At 44.8% G+C, this 19,787-nt stretch overlaps 1 protein-coding gene across 1 annotated transcript in view; it reads left to right on the top strand.

Moving 5' to 3' along the window:
* LOC120048055 (ankyrin repeat domain-containing protein 50-like) overlaps nucleotides 1–14,818 on the top strand; it is a 39,797-nt gene extending 24,979 nt beyond the window's left edge. The window contains exons 4-5 of the mRNA XM_038993745.1: nucleotides 10,137–13,678; nucleotides 14,181–14,818. Coding sequence (XP_038849673.1) covers nucleotides 10,137–13,675 — 3,539 coding nt within the window. The 3' untranslated portion in view covers nucleotides 13,676–13,678; nucleotides 14,181–14,818. The remainder of the gene's footprint in view (nucleotides 1–10,136; nucleotides 13,679–14,180) is intronic.
* Nucleotides 14,819–19,787: the final 4,969 nt, after the last annotated feature.

Genomic DNA, 19,787 nt, shown 5'->3' with positions numbered 1-19,787 from the left:
AACAGGATTTTAAGACGGGCATATTTCAGTTTTTCACCCAGGAATGGTGTCTGGAAGCCTAAACCCTTCCAGGGGACATTCTTCTGCCCTCCATAAGGAAATAAGGGTTCACTTGTTCATTTCTTTATCGAGACAACATTTATCCATTGGGCTATTGAGAATAAATCTTTCCCATAACTAACGTCTACCACATACATACCTGTTACTCCCCCCATGCTTGTGTGTCACCATTTATGCTGCGTCCGTTCTCTGAAACGGTGGTTTTATCAGCAGCTTTTGTTTCCTTCTCACGTCTCTTCAGAGAGAGACTGTAGTCCACCCTAGTGAGGAGCTGTAGTCCACCCTAGTGAGGAGCTGTAGTCCACCCTAGTGAGGAGCTGTAGTTCACCCTAGTGAGGAGCTGTAGTTCACCCTAGTGAGGAGCTGTAGTCCACCCTAGTGAGGAGCTGTAGTCCACCCTAGTGAGGAGCTGTAGTCCACCCTAGTGAGGAGCTGTAGTCCACCCTAGTGAGGAGCTGTAGTCCACCCTAGTGAGGAGCTGTAGTCCACCCTAGTGAGGAGCTGTAGTCCACCCTAGTGAGGAGCTCTAGTTCACCCTAGTGAGGAGCTGTAGTCCACCCTAGTGAGGAGCTGTAGTCCACCCTAGTGAGGAGCTGTAGTCCACCCTAGTGAGGATCTGTAGTCCACCCTAGTGAGGAGCTGTAGTTCACCCTAGTGAGGATCTGTAGTCCACCCTAGTGAGGAGCTGTAGTCCACCCTAGTGAGGAGCTGTAGTCCACCCTAGTGAGGAGCTGTAGTCCACCCTAGTGAGGAGCTGTAGTCCACCCTAGTGAGGATCTGTAGTCCACCCTAGTGAGGATCTGTAGTCCACCCTAGTGAGGAGCCGTAGTCCACCTTAGTGAGGAGCTGTAGTCCACCCTAGTGAGGAGCTGTAGTTCACCCTAGTGAGGATCTGTAGTCCACCCTAGTGAGGAGCTGTAGTCCACCTTAGTGAGGAGCTGTAGTCCACCCTAGTGAGGAGCTGTAGTCCACCCTAGTGAGGATCTGTAGTCCACCCTAGTGAGGAGCTGTAGTCCACCTTAGTGAGGAGCTGTAGTCCACCCTAGTGAGGAGCTGTAGTTCACCTTAGTGAGGAGCTGTAGTCCACCCTAGTGAGGAGCTGTAGTCCACCCTAGTGAGGAGCTGTAGTCCACCCTAGTGAGGAGCTGTAGTTCACCCTAGTGAGGAGCTGTAGTTCACCCTAGTGAGGAGCTGTAGTCCACCCTAGTGAGGAGCTGTAGTCCACCCTAGTGAGGATCTGTAGTCCACCCTAGTGAGGATCTGTAGTCCACCCTAGTGAGGAGCTGTAGTCCACCCTAGTGAGGATCTGTAGTCCACCCTAGTGAGGAGCTGTAGTCCACCTTAGTGAGGAGCTATAGTCCACCCTAGTGAGGAGCTGTAGTTCACCTTAGTGAGGAGCTGTAGTCCACCCTAGTGAGGAGCTGTAGTCCACCCTAGTGAGGAGCTGTAGTCCACCCTAGTGAGGAGCTGTAGTTCACCCTAGTGAGGAGCTGTAGTCCACCCTAGTGAGGAGCTCTAGTTCACCCTAGTGAGGAGCTGTAGTCCACCCTAGTGAGGAGCTGTAGTTCACCCTAGTGAGGAGCTGTAGTTCACCCTAGTGAGGAGCTGTAGTCCACCCTAGTGAGGAGCTGTAGTCCACCCTAGTGAGGAGCTGCAGTTCACCCTAGTGAGGAGCTGTAGTCCACCTTAGTGAGGAGCTGTAGTTCACCCTAGTGAGGAGCTGTAGTTCACCCTAGTGAGGAGCTGTAGTCCACCCTAGTGAGGAGCTGTAGTTCACCCTAGTGAGGAGCTGTAGTTCACCCTAGTGAGGAGCTGTAGTCCACCCTAGTGAGGAGCTGTAGTCCACCCTAGTGAGGAGCTCTAGTTCACCCTAGTGAGGAGCTGTAGTCCACCCTAGTGAGGATCTGTAGTCCTCCCTAGTGAGGAGCTGTAGTCCACCTTAGTGAGGATCTGTAGTCCTCCCTAGTGAGGAGCTGTAGTTCACCTTAGTGAGGATCTGTAGTCCTCCCTAGTGAGGAGCTGTAGTCCACCTTAGTGAGGAGCTGTAGTCCACCCTAGTGAGGAGCTGTAGTCCACCCTAGTGAGGAGCTGTAGTCCACCCTAGTGAGGAGCTGTAGTCCACCCTAGTGAGGAGCTGTAGTTCACCTTAGTGAGGAGCTGTAGTCCACCCTAGTGAGGAGCTGTAGTTCACCCTAGTGAGGAGCTGTAGTCCACCCTAGTGAGGAGCTGTAGTCCACCTTAGTGAGGAGCTGTAGTTCACCCTAGTGAGGAGCTGTAGTCCACCCTAGTGAGGAGCTGTAGTTCACCCTAGTGAGGAGCTGTAGTCCACCCTAGTGAGGAGCTGTAGTTCACCTTAGTGAGGAGCTGTAGTCCACCCTAGTGAGGAGCTGTAGTCCACCCTAGTGAGGAGCTGTAGTTCACCCTAGTGAGGAGCTGTAGTTCACCCTAGTGAGGAGCTGTAGTCCACCTTAGTGAGGAGCTGTAGTTCACCCTAGTGAGGAGCTGTAGTTCACCCTAGTGAGGAGCTGTAGTCCACCTTAGTGAGGAGCTGTAGTTCACCTTAGTGAGGAGCTGTAGTCCACCCTAGTGAGGAGCTGTAGTCCACCCTAGTGAGGAGCTGTAGTTCACCCTAGTGAGGAGCTGTAGTCCACCTTAGTGAGGAGCTGTAGTTCACCCTAGTGAGGAGCTGTAGTCCACCCTAGTGAGGAGCTGTGCCTCCTCTGCTCCGGCTGTGAATGGACCATTCTTTGCACCAAAGCCAGGTGACAGGCCTGATTTAAAACCACTGACCAGAAATGAAAAAAGCTCTCCTGCCCCCCCACCATAGCTCTCAGACCAACCCTTGTCTGCAGACCCACGCTTGGTTACGAGGGGCCGCAGAGCATAGGGCCCCTCCGAAAGAAAGTCAAAGCACTCAAAGGTCTCCATCCTGGGAGTTGTTTTCTTCTTTTTTGTGCAAATGGAGAGGCCTCACTATATTCTGGCCTGCTGACAACACAAATATGGCTGTAAAGCATCGAGGACTGTTTATTTATTCTACACCAGGAGTGGAATGCTCCCCAAAGAGGGATGAAGATGGTGTTTGGATGGCCTATCATTAACCAGCAGGCTCCACTGTCATGACATATTGTCATAGATGTAGGAAGCGTGGACGTAGTACGGGTGATGTAAAATCATTAGAAATGGGAGGGATGTCAGTGGAAGTGACCATTCAAGTAACTTTGTGCTAGATATGTGGACCACTTATTTGTCAGGAAGGTATTGCTTACAGAATGCATAGCCTCAACGGACTAAAATATCCTTAAAATTATAGTATTTGGTTGTTCTATGGTTATTTTGATATGTTTTTTTTGGTTGCACAGTCTAATACCTTTGAGGCAATCAAATTGTTAACCATAATTAGATATAGGTTATATTTATCTACTAACATCATAGTTGCCATTAACTTCATAGTTGCTGAGTTGGTGTTTACAGATTGTGCATCAGGTTTGTATTCCTGTATGCTGGTTAGTCTCTGGGTCTGCGTGTTGAGCGCTACTTGGCTGTGCTGAAGACAACTATAATCCCCCTGAATGCTGTATTTACCACGAGCAGTCTGACAGCCAAGCAAATTACAGGTCTTCTGTGTCTGTGTATCTATGAGACCTTTGGTGCTGCACCGCAGAAACATGACTCAAGACATGGTTGAAGAACTCTGTCTCTTTGCCTTCTAGGTGATGGCCTTTTGGAATGCAGCATGGCCCTGCCAACAATCCCGGTTTCATATAACAAGATTAGTATTCTCTTTAGGTTTCTGTATAGGCATGTCGGTTCTCGTTTCGATACAGGGATCTTTAATTAGGTCTTAATTTGATTTGAGGAAAATAAATGCCCTATAATTTCTGGCAAGCCAATGGTTCGCCTTGCAACGCGGGGTAAAGTGTGCTAAAGACAGGGTGATATGCCAGACTGACTCCGACTATCATGCCAAGAAAAACTTTGCAAGTACCTGATTTTACAGCGAGCTCTGTGAACATTCCATGGGCTGAGCTTTAAATCTGGTGCGTGGACATGCTGAACAAAATGGTTCCAGACTCCCTGCTGCACACCGATAGCAGATAGAGGTTTATTTGAAGTGACGGCAAATAAAACATGATTGGCATCCAAGACTGGAAAAGACTGGAAAATCATAAAGAGTGGGTCAAAAAGGGCGGAAGATAGCCTAGCGGTCAAGAGAATTGGGCCAGTAACTGAAAGGTCGCTGGTGCGAATCCCCGAGCCGACTGGGTGAAAAATCTGGTGATGTGCCCATGAGCAAGGCACTTAACCCTAAATTGCTCCTGTAAGTCACTCTGGATAAGAGAGTCTGTTAATGACAATGAATTTAAAACATATATATTAATTAGGTCATTAAGAGTTGAACCATGGCAAGATGCAACCAAAACAATACTGTTCTTTTTACTAACTATTTTTTACTTTTTAGGTCATGTGGTCAGGATAAATGGCTGGCCCTAGTTGTGAAACATAGTATCACCATCAGTTTAATGCAGGCTCTCAAAATGTCATCTGGAGAAAAAGGCTAGTCATTGGTGCAGCTGCATGCAAAAAGGAGGCTTCATGTCAATCCAGCTGAAGATATAGTGACCCGTTGTGGGTCAAAGACTGAGCTGAGCATAGCCAACCAGGTGTGCTGCCTTATGAATTCATCTCATACCACTATCCTGTAGTATCTCTGGAATACAACACAGCGTTTCATTGGCTGGATATTTCCCCTAATCAGTCTGCAGGTTCTGCAGTGTTTCACATATATCATCTTTGATAGATGTATTCCTGCAGTGTGTGATGTGTTTTCATGCAGGTGGCTTGATGGGACCATTAGATTGTAGACTGTCATACTAGGCTGTACTAAACGGCCCGACGTGTATACCTTTCAGTGTGCCCCAGTCCACTCAGTTACCACAACAGGTCTAACTGGAAGGTCTCCTCTCCCGTTTTGAAATTCAGGAGAGGACACGTTCGGACAAGACCCGTTCATGCTTGCGCCGCCAGGATTACTCTCTGCAAATGAATTGTTTGAATGTTTATGTAGTTGTTTCCAGTGGCACGTTTAATTCTGCTTCTCGTGTCAGGATGCCGTGTAAGGACAAAAATGGCACAGAAATAATTTACATAGTTATGTTTCTCCCAACAACTAAACTTGAGTACAGTTACAGTTTTCATTTCTTACTTCTTTTAAATGAGACTTTCATAAATACCAACTTCCATCTATATTTAACTTCTCAATAACAAATAGACTATGGCATCTTTTCAGCAGTTCACTAACATTTATCTAATGTAATCAGTGTTCGAGCGTGCAGCAAACATTTTTCAAAATGAAAAGACAACTGAAGCTTTTAAGACTTATTTTTCTACAGACGGTTTGAGCAGAGTCTCGTCCCACATACTTGTGTTTGGGAGGCTGCCGTTTTCGGTGTTGGAGCCAAGACCTCTGCAGCTGTTGGACAGGCGTTTGTCGAGTGGGGGGGGGGGGGGGGGAGGTTACGGCAGGCTAGAGGAGAGGAGCTAGGGTTTCTGTTTACCTTTTGGATCTTATGACTTAATATGGTGGCTCGCGAAGAACGTGACAAATTACAGACGCTGTCAGTCAGAACCAGGTCCATGGGTCAGAACCTGGAACCACCCGCCACTCCATACACGCACACCCTACCTCATTTGTCATCTGACAACGGTTCCTCATTTTGTATTGGACTGTGTCTCTCGTGGCTACTATCCAGATCCGTAACGAGCAGCAGCTGGCTCAAAGGCCTGTACTCGGCGCTGCATCCCTGGCCTGATGAATGTGTCAGTTGTTGGTTGGTTAGCTGTCCCTCTCTGTTCAGACCCCTGCCATCTATGCTCGTACTGTTGCAGCCCCCCAGTTACAATTGACTGTGGTCCAGTTGACCTGGAAAAGTTTCAAGGCCTTGGCATCATGTCCTTGCCTGCAGTTAAAAGAAAACACGCTTCTTGAAAGGCCTGTGCAACATGAGTCATGCAGACCTCTGATAGCAGTTCATTGTGTTGCTAGTTACTACATCTGCTACTGCGATGAGCCGAAGTTTTTGCCTCAACTTTCTCTTGTGTTCGTCTGTGCCACACGAGGAGAACAATGATATTGCCATGACTGCACAGCAGAGTTTCAGGCCATATGAAGTGATGTCTGTGATGACTCAAGTGGGAATTGTAGGTCAGATTCCTCCATTTATAGTCATTTAATGAAAAGACCTCTGGTGTGTTCAGACAGGGGGCCCATGCTTGTTCATTTCTTTCTTTTCCTTTCTCTGGGCCTCTGGAAATGTTTTCAGGGATAATGCTCTATTTCAAGATGGCTGTGGTTAACTTGCTCTCTCTCTTTTCCTCCTCTTGACTTTTCCACATCACCAGTGTTCATAATGTACATATGAACAACTATGTAGGAACTGGGGGAGGACAGTAGTCTCAAAACTGTAGGAGAGAAGGAGTGCATTTGTTGTTAATCGTTGTCTAGAGAAATAAATAACTGCTACAGTGCAGTCTGATTCACTGATACTCTGATGGCGGGTTACACATGTCTAAATCAAACATTGAGACAACCTTTTAAAAGACAACATGCTGAGGCAAAAGCTTCCGGCTGGCTAAAATTGACTTTTAGGTAATCTGTCATAGATATCGTTCAGTCCCCCCTCTTAATGGCCTCTTCCCCCTCTCGGGCAGTGGGTTTCCTGTCTCCGCTGGAGGGATCCCGAATGCTTAGCGAAGAATGAGACTGAGGTGGAGCAGGAGGCCACAGGGCCTGGGAGAGGCAGTGGAAAATACTCTGTTGCTAAAAACATTGACTGACACACAGAGGCTTTGGGTCATTGGGTTGTAAGTAATATTATGGTGATCCTACTGTACTCTGTTATTAGTGACTACATTATGTAGGACAGATTAGCTGCATAGTTTTTTGTCGTTTCCGTTATAGCATGGAATGGTAATATACCACAGATAGCCGTTTGTAATTATTAGGAATGGCATTTTATAATGTAGAACATAATTAGCCGTAACTTGCATGGAACATTTTATATTCCTCAAGGATTGGTTATTCGCACATGTATGAGTACTGCCAGGTGCATGTATCGAAAGCTACAATGACAATGATTAGAGGGGTGTGCCTCATGTACCTACAGGTGTGGCTCCATTGCCCCTGTGTGGGATAAGGTTTCATAGTCTTCTTTCTGCATAGTCTTATTAATGGAGGGAACAATGCCACAGGCTTTGTGATACTTGTGCACAGACAATCAAACCAACCCAGTTTGTAGTATTAATGGCACTGATTGATTCTGAGCATGTTAATTGTGTCTAAATGTTGTCATTAGTCTCTGTCTAGAATCCTCTCAGATCCTTACTTTGTAATGTTTGTTTTATTTATCATGTGGGTGTGTTTAAGGTACCTTCATTTAATTAACCCGGTTACCCTAACCCAGGCAGCAGGAAATGAGCTCATTTCTTCAGGAAACATTTAGAAGCGGCTTGTTTTTGATGATGTAGGCAATTAGATAAAAGAAAGGAATTTAACACCCGTTTCCCACAGCAGGAGGCAAGTTTAGAATTGAGAAATATGTCAACATTGAACGAGTCTCTTGTTTCCCGTCTGCCCCAGAAGGCCTGAGACCATGGGAACAGTAAATAAATCTATGCGGAAATGCTTCCCCTGCCCTTGGGTGTGTAGCCTGAGCTAACTGCTTCAACATGAAGGAAGTTTCCCCCTACATGTCTGTTAGCAGTCTGGCATGGAGCTGTTTTCCCCTATCTGGGAAAGGATTGCTACTGCACATTAGTGGGGTCATTCATTAAGACCCATGGAGATTTCTTTCTGAAGGTCTGGTCTGTGCATGTAGTCTGTTAATGAGTGAAGCAGTAGAGTTGTCTTATGGCCATCGGTGTACTATAAAATGGAAATGGCTCCCAGGTGTTACCTACTTTGTGGCTTTTCTCTCAAATATATTACAGTACAGGTCTGAATGCATGTTTCTGAGGTATGTGAGGAGAGGTCATTTTAATGAATTAGTTGGGCCCTGAGCTTTAATGAATTAGTTGGGCCCTGAGCTTTAATGAATTAGTTGGGCCCTGAGCTTTAATTAATTAGTTGGGCCCTGAGCTTTAATGAATTAGTTGGGCCCTGAGCTTTAATGAATTAGTTGGGCCCTGAGGTTTAATGAATTAGTTGGGCCCTGAGCTTTAATGAATTAGTTGGGTCCTGAGCTTTAATGAATTAGTTGGGCCCTGAGCTTTAATGAATTAGTTGGGCCCTGAGGTTTAATGAATTAGTTGGGCCCTGAGCTTTAATGAATTAGTTGGGTCCTGAGCTTTAATGAATTAGTTGGGCCCTGAGCTTTAATTAATTAGTTGGGCCCTGAGCTTTAATGAATTAGTTGGGCCCTGAGCTTTAAGGATTTTGATGTGTATTGTATAAGAAAGTCTGTCTTGCATACTTTATTTTCCAAAACTACTTAGACTGAACAAAAATAGAAACGCAACATATAAAGTGTTGGTCCCATGTTTCATGAGCTGAAATAGAAGATCCCAGAAATGTTCCATACGCACAGTAATCGTATTTCTCTCAAAATGTGTGCACAAATTCATTTACATCCCTGTTAGTGAGCATTTCTCCTTTGCCAAGATAATCCATCGACCGGACAGGTGTGGCATATCAAGAAGCTAGTTAAAAAGCATGATCATTACACAGGTACCTTGTGCTGGGGACAATAAAAGGCCACTCTAATATGTGCAGTTTTGTCACACAACACAATGCCACAGATGTCTCAAGTTTTGAGGGACTGTGCAATTGGCATGCTGACTGCAGGAATGTCCACCAGAGATGTTGCCAGAGAATTGAATGTAACTTTCTCTACCATAAGCCGCCTCCAACATTGTTTTAGAGAATTTGACAGTGCGTCCAACCGGCCTCACAACTGCACACCACATGAATGGCGTTGTGTGGGAGAGCCGTTTGCTGATGTCAACATTGTGAACAGAGTGCCCCATGGTGGCGATGGGGTTTTGGTATGGACAGACATAAGCTACGAACAAGATGGCAATTTGAATTCACAGAGCTACCGTGACGAGATCCTGAGGCCCATCGTTGTGCCATTCTTCCACCGCCATCACCTCATGTTTCAGTATGATTTCTGCCAATATCCAGCAACTTTTCACAGCCATTGAAGAGGACTGGGACAGCATTCCACAGGCCACAATCAACAGCCTGATCACTCTATGCGAAGGAGATGTGTCACGCTGCATGAGGCAAATCGTGGTCACACCAGAAACTGACTGGTTTTCTTGTCCAAGCCCCTACTTATTTTTAAGGTATTTGTGGCCAACACAAATACCTTTAAAAATATATATATCTGTATTCCCAGTCATGTGAAATCCATAGATTAGGGGCTAATTAACTTTTTACTGATTTCCTTATGAATTTCAAGTCAGTAAAATCTTTGAAATTGTTGCATGTTGCGTTTTATATTATTGTGCAGTATATTTTACAATCTTATTGATATGTCTTTGGTTAAATGTATTGGAATGATAATATATTGTGTTTTCTTAGGATAATCAAAAGCCTTATGCATCAAATACCCCTTTAGAGCATCAATTACAGCGGCTTTGTTTTCCGTAGTCCTTCACAAAATATCTGCCATACTGATGCTGGACTGATTACTCTGCCAGAGACCAGGGTCATGCTCTCAATTCCTTTGAAAGGTTTTATTTTAACAACATGGCTTTACCACTAATTAGTCTCTGCTTTAGGAAATGAAAGCTTGATGTAATATAATTTTTCAAAGGTAAAAGATCAATGGGAAAATGGAGTGACTATATTCTGAAGGTCAGACGTCTTTCTGAGAATTTAGGGTCACCATGGGAAAATGTATTACTTATCTTTGTATGAGTGCTGAAATTCAGTGGAAAGACTAATTATACCCGCTCTGTATTACTCTGATACACTGTAACACTGCCATATTAATATTGGAAATGTGTGGGAAGAAGTTGGTGGAAATGAAAGTTGGTAGTAAACTAATCGTTTTTTTTCTTCTATTTTCTAGGATTCCGTAAAATCAGCCTGGATGACCTTCGTAAAGCCTACATCGTCAAGGACGTGCAGCAGTACATCCTCCACAGACTCGACCAGGAGGAGGCCCTTCGCCAGCATCTTACCAAGGAGACGGCCGAGATGCTAAACCAGCTGCACATCAAAAGCAGCGGCTGCTTCCTGTACCTGGAGCGAGTGCTGGATGGGGTGGTGGAGAACTTTATCATGCTGCGAGAGATCCGCGACATCCCCGGCACGCTCAACGGCCTCTACTTGTGGCTCTGCCAAAGGCTGTTTGTACGGAAGCAGTTTGCCAAAGTCCAGCCCATCCTCAACGTGATCCTCGCCACCTGCAGGCCGCTTACTGTCAAGGAGCTTTACTATGCTGTCTGGACCAAAAACATGGCCCTCACCATGGAGGACTTTCAGAAGAAGATGGACATCCTCTCCAAGTTGTTGATCGATGGCCTCAGAAGTACTAAGATCCTCTTTCACTACAGTTTTGCCGAGTGGCTCCTGGATGTTAAGCATTGTACCCAAAAGTACTTGTGTAATGAAGCGGAGGGACATAGAATGATGGCAATGAGTTACACTTGCAGGGCCAAGCAGCTCAAACCGCTGGAGGTGCAGGAGTTTGCCCTGCATCTGATCAAATCCAACCTGAATATAGACTCTTTCAACCTGGCTCTTTGGATGGTGTGGAATGGCACACCCACTAAAGACTCTATTTCCACCTCCATACCTAAAGAACAGGAGGTGCTGCAGCTTCTGGTCAAAGCTGGGGCTCATGTCAACAACGAGGACGACCATGCCTCCTGCATAGTGCAGCAGGCACTGGAGAGAGAGGATTCCATTCGGACATTGCTAGACAATGGGGCCTTTGTGAACCAATGTGACTCCAGTGGCAGAACTTTGCTGGCCAATGCTGCGTACAGTGGAAACCTGGATGTGGTGAACTTTCTCATATCCAGAAGAGCCAACATGGAGCTGGAGGACAGCCATGGACAAACGGCACTTACTCTTGCTGCAAGACAAGGGCACACTAAGGTGGTCAACTGCCTCATTGGCTGTGAGGCAAACATCAATCACACAGACCATGATGGGTGGACCGCCCTTAGGTCTGCGGCCTGGGGTGGGCATTCAGAGGTGGTGTCTGCTCTCCTCTACGCCGGTGCCAAAGTTGACTGTGCTGATGCCGACAGCAGAACCGCCTTGAGAGCCGCAGCTTGGGGAGGCCATGAAGACATCGTGCTGAACCTCCTCCAACACGGGGCAGAAGTCAACAAAGCAGACAATGAAGGAAGGACGGCTCTCATTGCAGCGGCATACATGGGGCACAGAGAAATCGTAGAGCACCTCTTGGAACATGGGGCAGAGGTGAACCATGAAGATGCGGACGGAAGGACAGCACTCTCAGTTGCTGCTCTCTGTGTGCCTGCCAGTAAAGGTCATGCCTCTGTCGTAAGCCTCCTCATTGACAGGGGTGCAGAGGTCGACCACTGCGACAAAGACTGCATGACACCCCTCCTTGTGGCTGCCTATGAAGGACATGTGGACGTAGTTGATCTGCTGCTGGAAGGTGGAGCTGATGTGGATCACACTGACAACAATGGCCGAACTCCTCTTCTTGCAGCAGCATCCATGGGCCATGCCTCTGTTGTCAATACCCTGCTTTTCTGGGGTGCAGCTGTAGACAGCATCGACAGTGAAGGAAGAACTGTTCTGAGCATAGCGTCTGCTCAAGGGAATGTAGAGGTGGTCCGAACTCTGCTGGACAGAGGGCTGGATGAAAATCACAGAGATGACTCAGGCTGGACCCCACTGCACATGGCCTCATTCGAGGGTCACCGGCAAGTATGCGATGCCCTCATTGAGCAAGGTGCCCGATGCACAGAGGTGGATAACGATGGTCGAATACCCCTGATATTGTCTGCGCAAGAGGGCCACTATGACTGTGTCCACATTCTTCTGGAAAACAAGTCTTGCATCGACCAGAGAGGTTACGATGGGAGGAATTCTCTCAGGTCGGCTGCACTGGAAGGCCACAGGGATATTGTTGAACTGTTGCTGAGTCATGGTGCTGATATAGATTATAAAGACGCAGACGGACGCCCAACATTATACATATTGGCACTTGAGAATCAGCTAGCAATGGCGGAGTACTTCCTGGAAAATGGGGCAAATGTGGAAGTCAGCGACACAGAGGGAAGGACAGCCCTCCACGTGTCCTGCTGGCAAGGGCATGTAGAAATGGTCAGGATGCTGATCAACTATCATGCCGACGTGAACTCTTGTGACAACGAGAAGCGATCCGCCCTCCAGTCAGCAGCTTGGCAAGGCCACGCAAACGTTGTGCAGTTCTTGATTGACAATGGCACTCACGTGGATAATACATGTAATCAGGGGGCAACAGCGCTTGGCATTGCTGCCCAAGAGGGGCACAGAGATGTAGTGCAGATCCTTCTGGAGCATGGCGCTGACCCCAACCACGCAGACCAGTTTGGACGCACAGCCATGCGTGTGGCTGCAAAAGGGGGGCATTCAATGATCATCAAACTTCTTGAGAAGTATGGGGCCTCGAGTCTTAATGGCTGTAGTCCTTCGCCAGTACACACTATGGAACAGAAAATCCCACTCTCTGTATCTGGGAAAATGCACTCCCTCACAATCAAATCCAACAGCTCTGGCAGCACAGGAGCTGGAGATATGCAGTCATCTGGACGTGGTTTACAGAACGGTCCTGTCCACGCCTTCAGCTCCCCTTCGGAATCTCCTGACTCTACCGTGGACAGACAGAAGTTGTCTCTCTCAAATAATTCCCTCAAAAGTTCTAAGAACTCCTCACTGAGAACCACCTCGTCCACAGCGACTGCACAGACTGTGCCGATAGATAGTTTCCACGGAATGACCTTCACAGAGCAAATCCAGCAACACTCTCTGCCTCGCAGTCGGAGCCGACAATCCATCGTCTCACCTTCCTCCACCACCAAGTCCATTGGACATCAGCCGGGGTCTCCAAGTGAATTTGACTGGGCTCAGGTTAAGCCAAGTCTCAAGTCGACCAAAGGGAGTAAGACCGAAAATACCACATCCAACAGCAAAGGGGGGTCTGGAGACAAGAAAAGGCTCAAGAGCATTGGCTCAACCCAGGGTCAGGTGTTAGAATATGAGATGACCCAGTTTGATAAGAGGATTGCGCTCAACAAGTCTGTAGCGAGCATTGCGGTGAAAGATCCTCATTGCAAGATCATGGTTGGTGGCTCCACCCAGCCAGAAGTGGGACTGACCCAAGAGCAGTTGTTCATCCAACAGCAGAGCATTGCAGAGAAGAAGCGAAATGGCATTATGACCAACCCCAACTACCATCTTCAGGGCAATCAGGTTTTCCTCGGGAGGGTTTCTGTCCATAGGACTGTACAGAATAGAGGACACCAGGACGTTCTGGAGAACTACCCTATAGGGGAGACTGAATTAAGCCTTAAACAAGTCTTGAAACTGCAGATAGAAGGATCTGACCCTGGGTTTAACTACAAAAAGGAGACTCCATTATAGCTGGTAAGTGTTTAAACTAATCTGATGTCATGCTTTTTTCTAAGCATTAACCACCGACTCTAGAGTTCTTCTGGCGTTCAACAGTTGTTTTATTAATGATATAATAAGTAGATGATCAATTCAGACGTGCTTTATTTTCAGAATGGTTTCAAATGGTTTCATTACATCTTGAAGATATAAGTACAAGTTAACAACATGCAGGGATGGGATGTAGGCTGAAGATCAGAATCCCTGTATACTAGTATACATGTCTGTATATTACTTGTATGATTGATTGCCACGTTGTTGATACAGTATGTTGTTATTAAAATACAATCTAATGACTCACTCACCACTACTGGAAACACTGTATGGAAATATCCTGTCAATATTTTATTATCATTAGTAGAACTTAAACAAACTTGAACATGACTGATGCATTTCAAAGAATGTCCTTCTCTGGCCAAGAAGACTACGATGTTTTCCAACTCAGCACTAACCCAAATCATTTTCATTACCGTTTCAGATGTCTTGAATGCCATTCGTCATGCAGACATCGGAGGGAATGTGCCAAAGCAACTATTTTCATCCGCATAAGAACCGATTGAATTGTTTTCCACTCTCAAGTGGAACACCTCAGAAAACCTAAGGGAAGAATGTTGATCGCTGCACAAGGCTTACATGAACTGATACTTCAATGTGCCTACATCTGTTACAGTCTTCTCAGTGTAATCATGCACACTATCATTTAATTTAATGTATTGATATTTATGCAGTGTATGCACTTTTTAAAAAGAGAATGACAAACATGCATTTGTTCAGTCTCCCGTTTATGCTCATGTGTTTCAAACTAATTGTTCAAAAGGATCATGTATATTTTTATGTGTTGTTTTGTCCTGCAATCATACACACCAACAGCAATTTACCGCTGAGTACATTGTCACATCTGATCAGAGGGACATCAAGATAATCGATGACATGGGATAATGTTGCACGCGTTGATACTCTGTCTTTCTGAAAACCCCAAATAATTGGTGTTAACTTTGTTCAGTGTGCTAAGCATATACTATATATAAAAAAAGTATGTGGACACCCCTTCAAATGAGTGGATTCTGCTATTTCAGCCACACCTGTTGCTGAGGGGTATAAAATCAAGCACGCAGAAATGCAATCTCCATAGACAAACATTGTCAGTAGAATGGCCTGAAGAACACAGTGACTTTCAACATGGCACAGTCATATGATGCCACCTTTCCAACAAGTCAGTTCGTCAAATTTCAGCCCTGCTAGAGCTGCCCCGGTCAACTGTAAGTGCTATTATTGTGAAGTGGAAATGTCTAGGAGCAACAACGGCATGCCTTGAAGTGGTAGGCCACACAAGCTCAGAATAGGACCACCGAGTGCTGAAGCGCGTAAAAATCGTCTGTCCTCGGTTGCAACACTCACTACCGAGTTCCAAACTGCCTCTGGAAGCAACGTCAGCACAATAAGTGCTCCTCGGGAGTTTCATGAAATGGGTTTCCATGGCTGAGCAGCCGCACACAAGCCTAAGATCACCATGCGCAATGCCAAGTGTCGGAGTGGGTTGGAGTGGTATAAAGCTCGCCGCCATTGTACTCTGCAGCAGTGGAAACGTGTTCTCTGGAGTGATGAATCACACTTCACCATCTGGCAGTCCGACGGAAGAATCTGGGTTTAGTGGATGCCAGGAGAACGCTACCTGCCCCAATGCATAGTGCCAACTAAAGTTTGATGGAGGAGGAATAATGGTCTGGGGCTGTTTTCATGGGGTTGGTAGCCTAGTGGTTAGGTAGCCTAGTGGTTAGAGCGTTGGACTTGTAACCGAAAGGTTGCAAGATCAAATCCCAGAGCTGACAAGGTAAGAATATGTTGTTCTGCCCCTGAACAAGGCAGTTAACCCAGGCTGTCATTGAAAATAAGAATTTGTTCTTAACTAACTTGCCTCATTAAATAGAAAATGGTTCAGGCTAGGCCCCTTAGTTCCAGTTAAGGGAAATCTTAATGCTGTGACATTCTAGACAATTCTGTGCTTCCTACCTGTTTCAGCATGTCAGTGCCCCTGTGCACAAAGTGAGGTCCATACAGAAATGGTGTGGAAGAACTTGACTGGCCTGACCTCAGCACCTTCGGGATGAATTGGAATGCCGACTGTGAGTCAGGCCTAATCGCCCAACATCAGTGTCCAACCTCACTAATGCTCTTGTGGCTGAATGGAAGCAAGTCCCACAGCAATGTTTCAACATCTAGTATAAAGCCTACACAGAAGAGTGGAGGCTATTATAGCAGCAAAGGGGGACCAACTCCATATTAATGCCTATGATTTTGGAATGAGATGTTTGACAGGCAGGTGTCCACATACTTCTGGTCATGTAGACTATGCTGTGTGTAATATGATAATAGTTAAGGCAATTTGCTATACAAGTATAATCAAGCATATTTATTTAGGAAAAAGCCACTTTCATTTGTATTGTAAGCTCTATCATGGTGCTGTGTTCAAAAAATTCCTGCAGTTATTTTGGACTCCATTTTGGTCGTCTTAAAACTATTTTCTTTGCTGTGTGTATTGTAGTACTGCAGATACAGTAGCTAAGGGGGAGAGTTCGTTGAAAACGTTAAACCAATGTGATTTCATTTTGTCCCTGTGGGACTTTTCATTTGTTTCTGTGTGCATTTAAATGGATTAAAATAACCGTTAGTATACTGTCAACTACAGAGTTTGGTGCTGAATGCAAAGGTTTCAAGCTTAAGCCGGGGTGAATGCATTCATTGACAGAATTCTATATATAACCTGCAATGCAAGAAACTAAATTCAAGCTTTGTTTCCCCTATTGTAGTGTGGCTATGTTTTGATAATTGCAGTATATTTTGTGGCAAGACACAAAAAAGGCTTAAGGTTTACTTGTCACGACTTCACCTAGTAGTAGACTTCAATAATATGATGTTTTTAAGCCATTGTTTGAAATGTATGCTTATCATGCCAAAGTTGAAACAGCTTTTTTCTTCTTCGCCCGAGCGGCTGCAGATCAGTTACCCCAGCTCTAGCTCCGCTGGCAAGGGAGGGTCCTGGAGATGGTGCTTTGGGATTGAAAACATGTGTTTCTAATGGACTATGTGGAGCTGTGTGAGCATTTGCGTGTCATATTTTTGCAGGCTTTTCACAATGTTAACAGTGAGCAATTTTGTGCCAAGAGAAAAAAAACGTAAAGCTGTCGCATGCACACACACATACGGTATAAGCCCAAGTCAAAGCCCTCCGCTCTCCGGTACAGCTTGAAGGTGTGCTACAGTATGAAGGTATAAAGGAAGGTCTCATTTTAGGATCAATTCTGGACAAGTATTCAAACTTGTTTCGCCATCTATCAAACTGTCATTACTTGTCTTGCCTGTGTCGTCTGTAATATCGTTTTGAATTGACCCTAAACAATTTGATTGTAAATAGCTTACCATGTACATTGAACTTTTCATTTAAAAACGTATTTCCTGTACTCTATTAAGCCACATTTTTTGATGTATATTAAAGTGCTTAATAAACATATTTGCTTTACTGCTGGAAGTTAGACTCTCTATTGTTACATTATTGTAATTTAATTATCACCATATTCTCAATTAATCCTTTTAACCACTGTACCAGACACTTAACAGAGATGCATACTATGCTATGTCTGTTCCCTATATGATAACCTTACGTGTCGAAGGCCATTACATGCATCCCTAAGCATTGGGCAACCGTTTCTTCTCTTGTCAAATAATTGCCTGTTTTGGCATTGTTGCCTGCCTTAATGCGTTGAATCTCATGAGGCCTACATATACACACAGATTGACTTGATCACTGTATCCTCTCGAGAAGTATGTCACGTTCTGGGATAGTCGTTTTCCAATGAACCTTGTGTCAATTGTGTTATCTAATAATAATACATGGCTTTCTACTGTTTACTTCAGCAATGACACGTAGGTCAGCTATATGATGCAACATACAAAGGTCATCTGTTGATTCATTGGATAATGTCTTTTACTGACAAATTGACACTGAAATTTATCCAACTCCCATTTTTCAACGAGTCTCCATAGTGGATATCTGACTCAAATTAAAGATTGCATTGCAACCATAATTATTTATAGCCATCTTATCCGAGCATAGATGAAGTCAAATAAAAGCCTGATTCAGTAGCCCCCAGTGGGGTGGACATTTGGTCATAATGCAGAAGGTAGATAAAGAATAGGGTCTGATTTTCCTGTTATTAAAGCTATATAACCACAGGCTACACTGTCAATCTTTCCCCACCGTGCAGTTGATGGTGGAGGGCCTAACCAGGACATTGCATGCATCGCAGCACTTGGATCAAACTGAAGTGGAACAGAAGGCTGTGCCAAGCTCCATCACAGCTCTGGTTCACTCAGTTCACCACATAGGAAGAGATACATGAGAGGTCTGATCACAGGGATGGTATCGTACGATACAAGGGCGATTAACTGTTTAATCTACTTCCAAATAAATAAAGTGTTGATATTATGCTTGATTTTGAAGCAGATTGAAGCAAACATTTGTAATCAAAACAGTTATTAGCAGTTTATTTTTATAGGTTGGCGATTATAATGGGTATTTCCCTTTTCTGTTATCATGCTTTTGACAGTAAGTAACTTCGATCGTTGCACCCTTTTCATCCAGGCATTGACTGAACAGGAAAATTGTGTTATTTTGTGGTTTCGAATATACAAATCTAATTACTATAGGTTTAGTTGTTGTGGGTTGGGGGGTGGAGTTGTGCATTCGATGCGATTTTCAGGCTATTCTGTAATACAGAAATGAGCCCATCAAAACAAAGAGACTAATCTTGCTCTATGGACTACAGAGCTTCCAACTACAAACAAGGGTGACATGGTCTTTGATATCTCCACCCTGCCAGTAATAAAGAAGTTCTGTTGTAGGTCCTCACATATAGAATGTGTTAAGGGGATTCAACCAGGGTGTTAATGAGCAAATCAGCTGGTGATAACATCATCAGGAGTGTCCATGGTTGGGTCTTTCTCTTGGACTCTGCCAGTGTCCACATCTGTTTCTCCTCCTTTTGGATTCTCACAATACAACCTCTGAACAGAGCACAATTGTTTTTCCGTAGACCAATTTCAAGTAATATTGCATTCAAATGACTTGGTAAATGGACGCATCTGGCACGTTTTGATGCCAGTCTGTTCATGAGTGATCTTTAGACATGTGATGGGACAATATGCTGCTGTGGTGTTTCAAAACAAGCACATTTAATGGATGAGCTGGATTGGAGTGAGGAAGTATATTGTACATTCTGTCAGCACAGACACTGTAGGAGCTGGTGAGGAGCAGCAAAGTAGGGGCAGTGGAGAAATCTCTCAATGGGAAATATAAGTCCACTCATTCATTTATTTTATGACAAAAGTGCCGTGAGGCATAACGCTTTATCCGTCTGGTTCGCAAATTGAAATCGCCAGAGGTTTCCATTGCTAGGGTTTTCTTAATAATCATAAATATTTTGAATTCTGCTGAACGTTCCTGCAATGAGATAATAACTTACTGGAGGAAAAGGTTATGATTTGCGTATGCTGGATGGAGATTTATTATGTTGCAGATGGAGGCGGAAAATGAACTTCAGAGCAGCATTAAATACATGCCCTGCTGCATATCTCATTACCTTGGGGGCTGGCACTGCACTCTCCTGAGTTATATGTTGGGGAAAGGGAACGTTTCTCTTCATATGAGGCAATGTTTTAAGGCAAAGGACATGACTGAACAGATAGTAAAAGAAGACGTTAAACAACCATTTGTTAAGACTGAAATCATAAAAGCAATGTGGAAAGTAGACTTGTGTTCTGAGATGATACCCTTCAGAGGAATGAATGAATTGGCCCTCATGAGTAACAATGAGTACAAAATAAACAGTTTCTAAGCGATACTTTTCAAAGTCTTTTTAGATGTGTTTTTCACTTGCTGCCCTCCTTTTTGACCAAAGGCAGAATCAAACCAAATATTGATATGCAATGATAAAAACATGCCTTGTTCAATAAAGGTAGCTATCTATATGACTATATTTTGATAGCAGGTGCCTCAAGACAGATAATGCTAATATTTCACATAAAATAA

Source organism: Salvelinus namaycush, chromosome 5, assembly GCF_016432855.1.
Source record: "Salvelinus namaycush isolate Seneca chromosome 5, SaNama_1.0, whole genome shotgun sequence".
Taxonomy (NCBI): Eukaryota; Metazoa; Chordata; class Actinopteri; order Salmoniformes; family Salmonidae; genus Salvelinus; species Salvelinus namaycush.
This window is presented reverse-complemented; position numbering and strand designations above follow the sequence as displayed.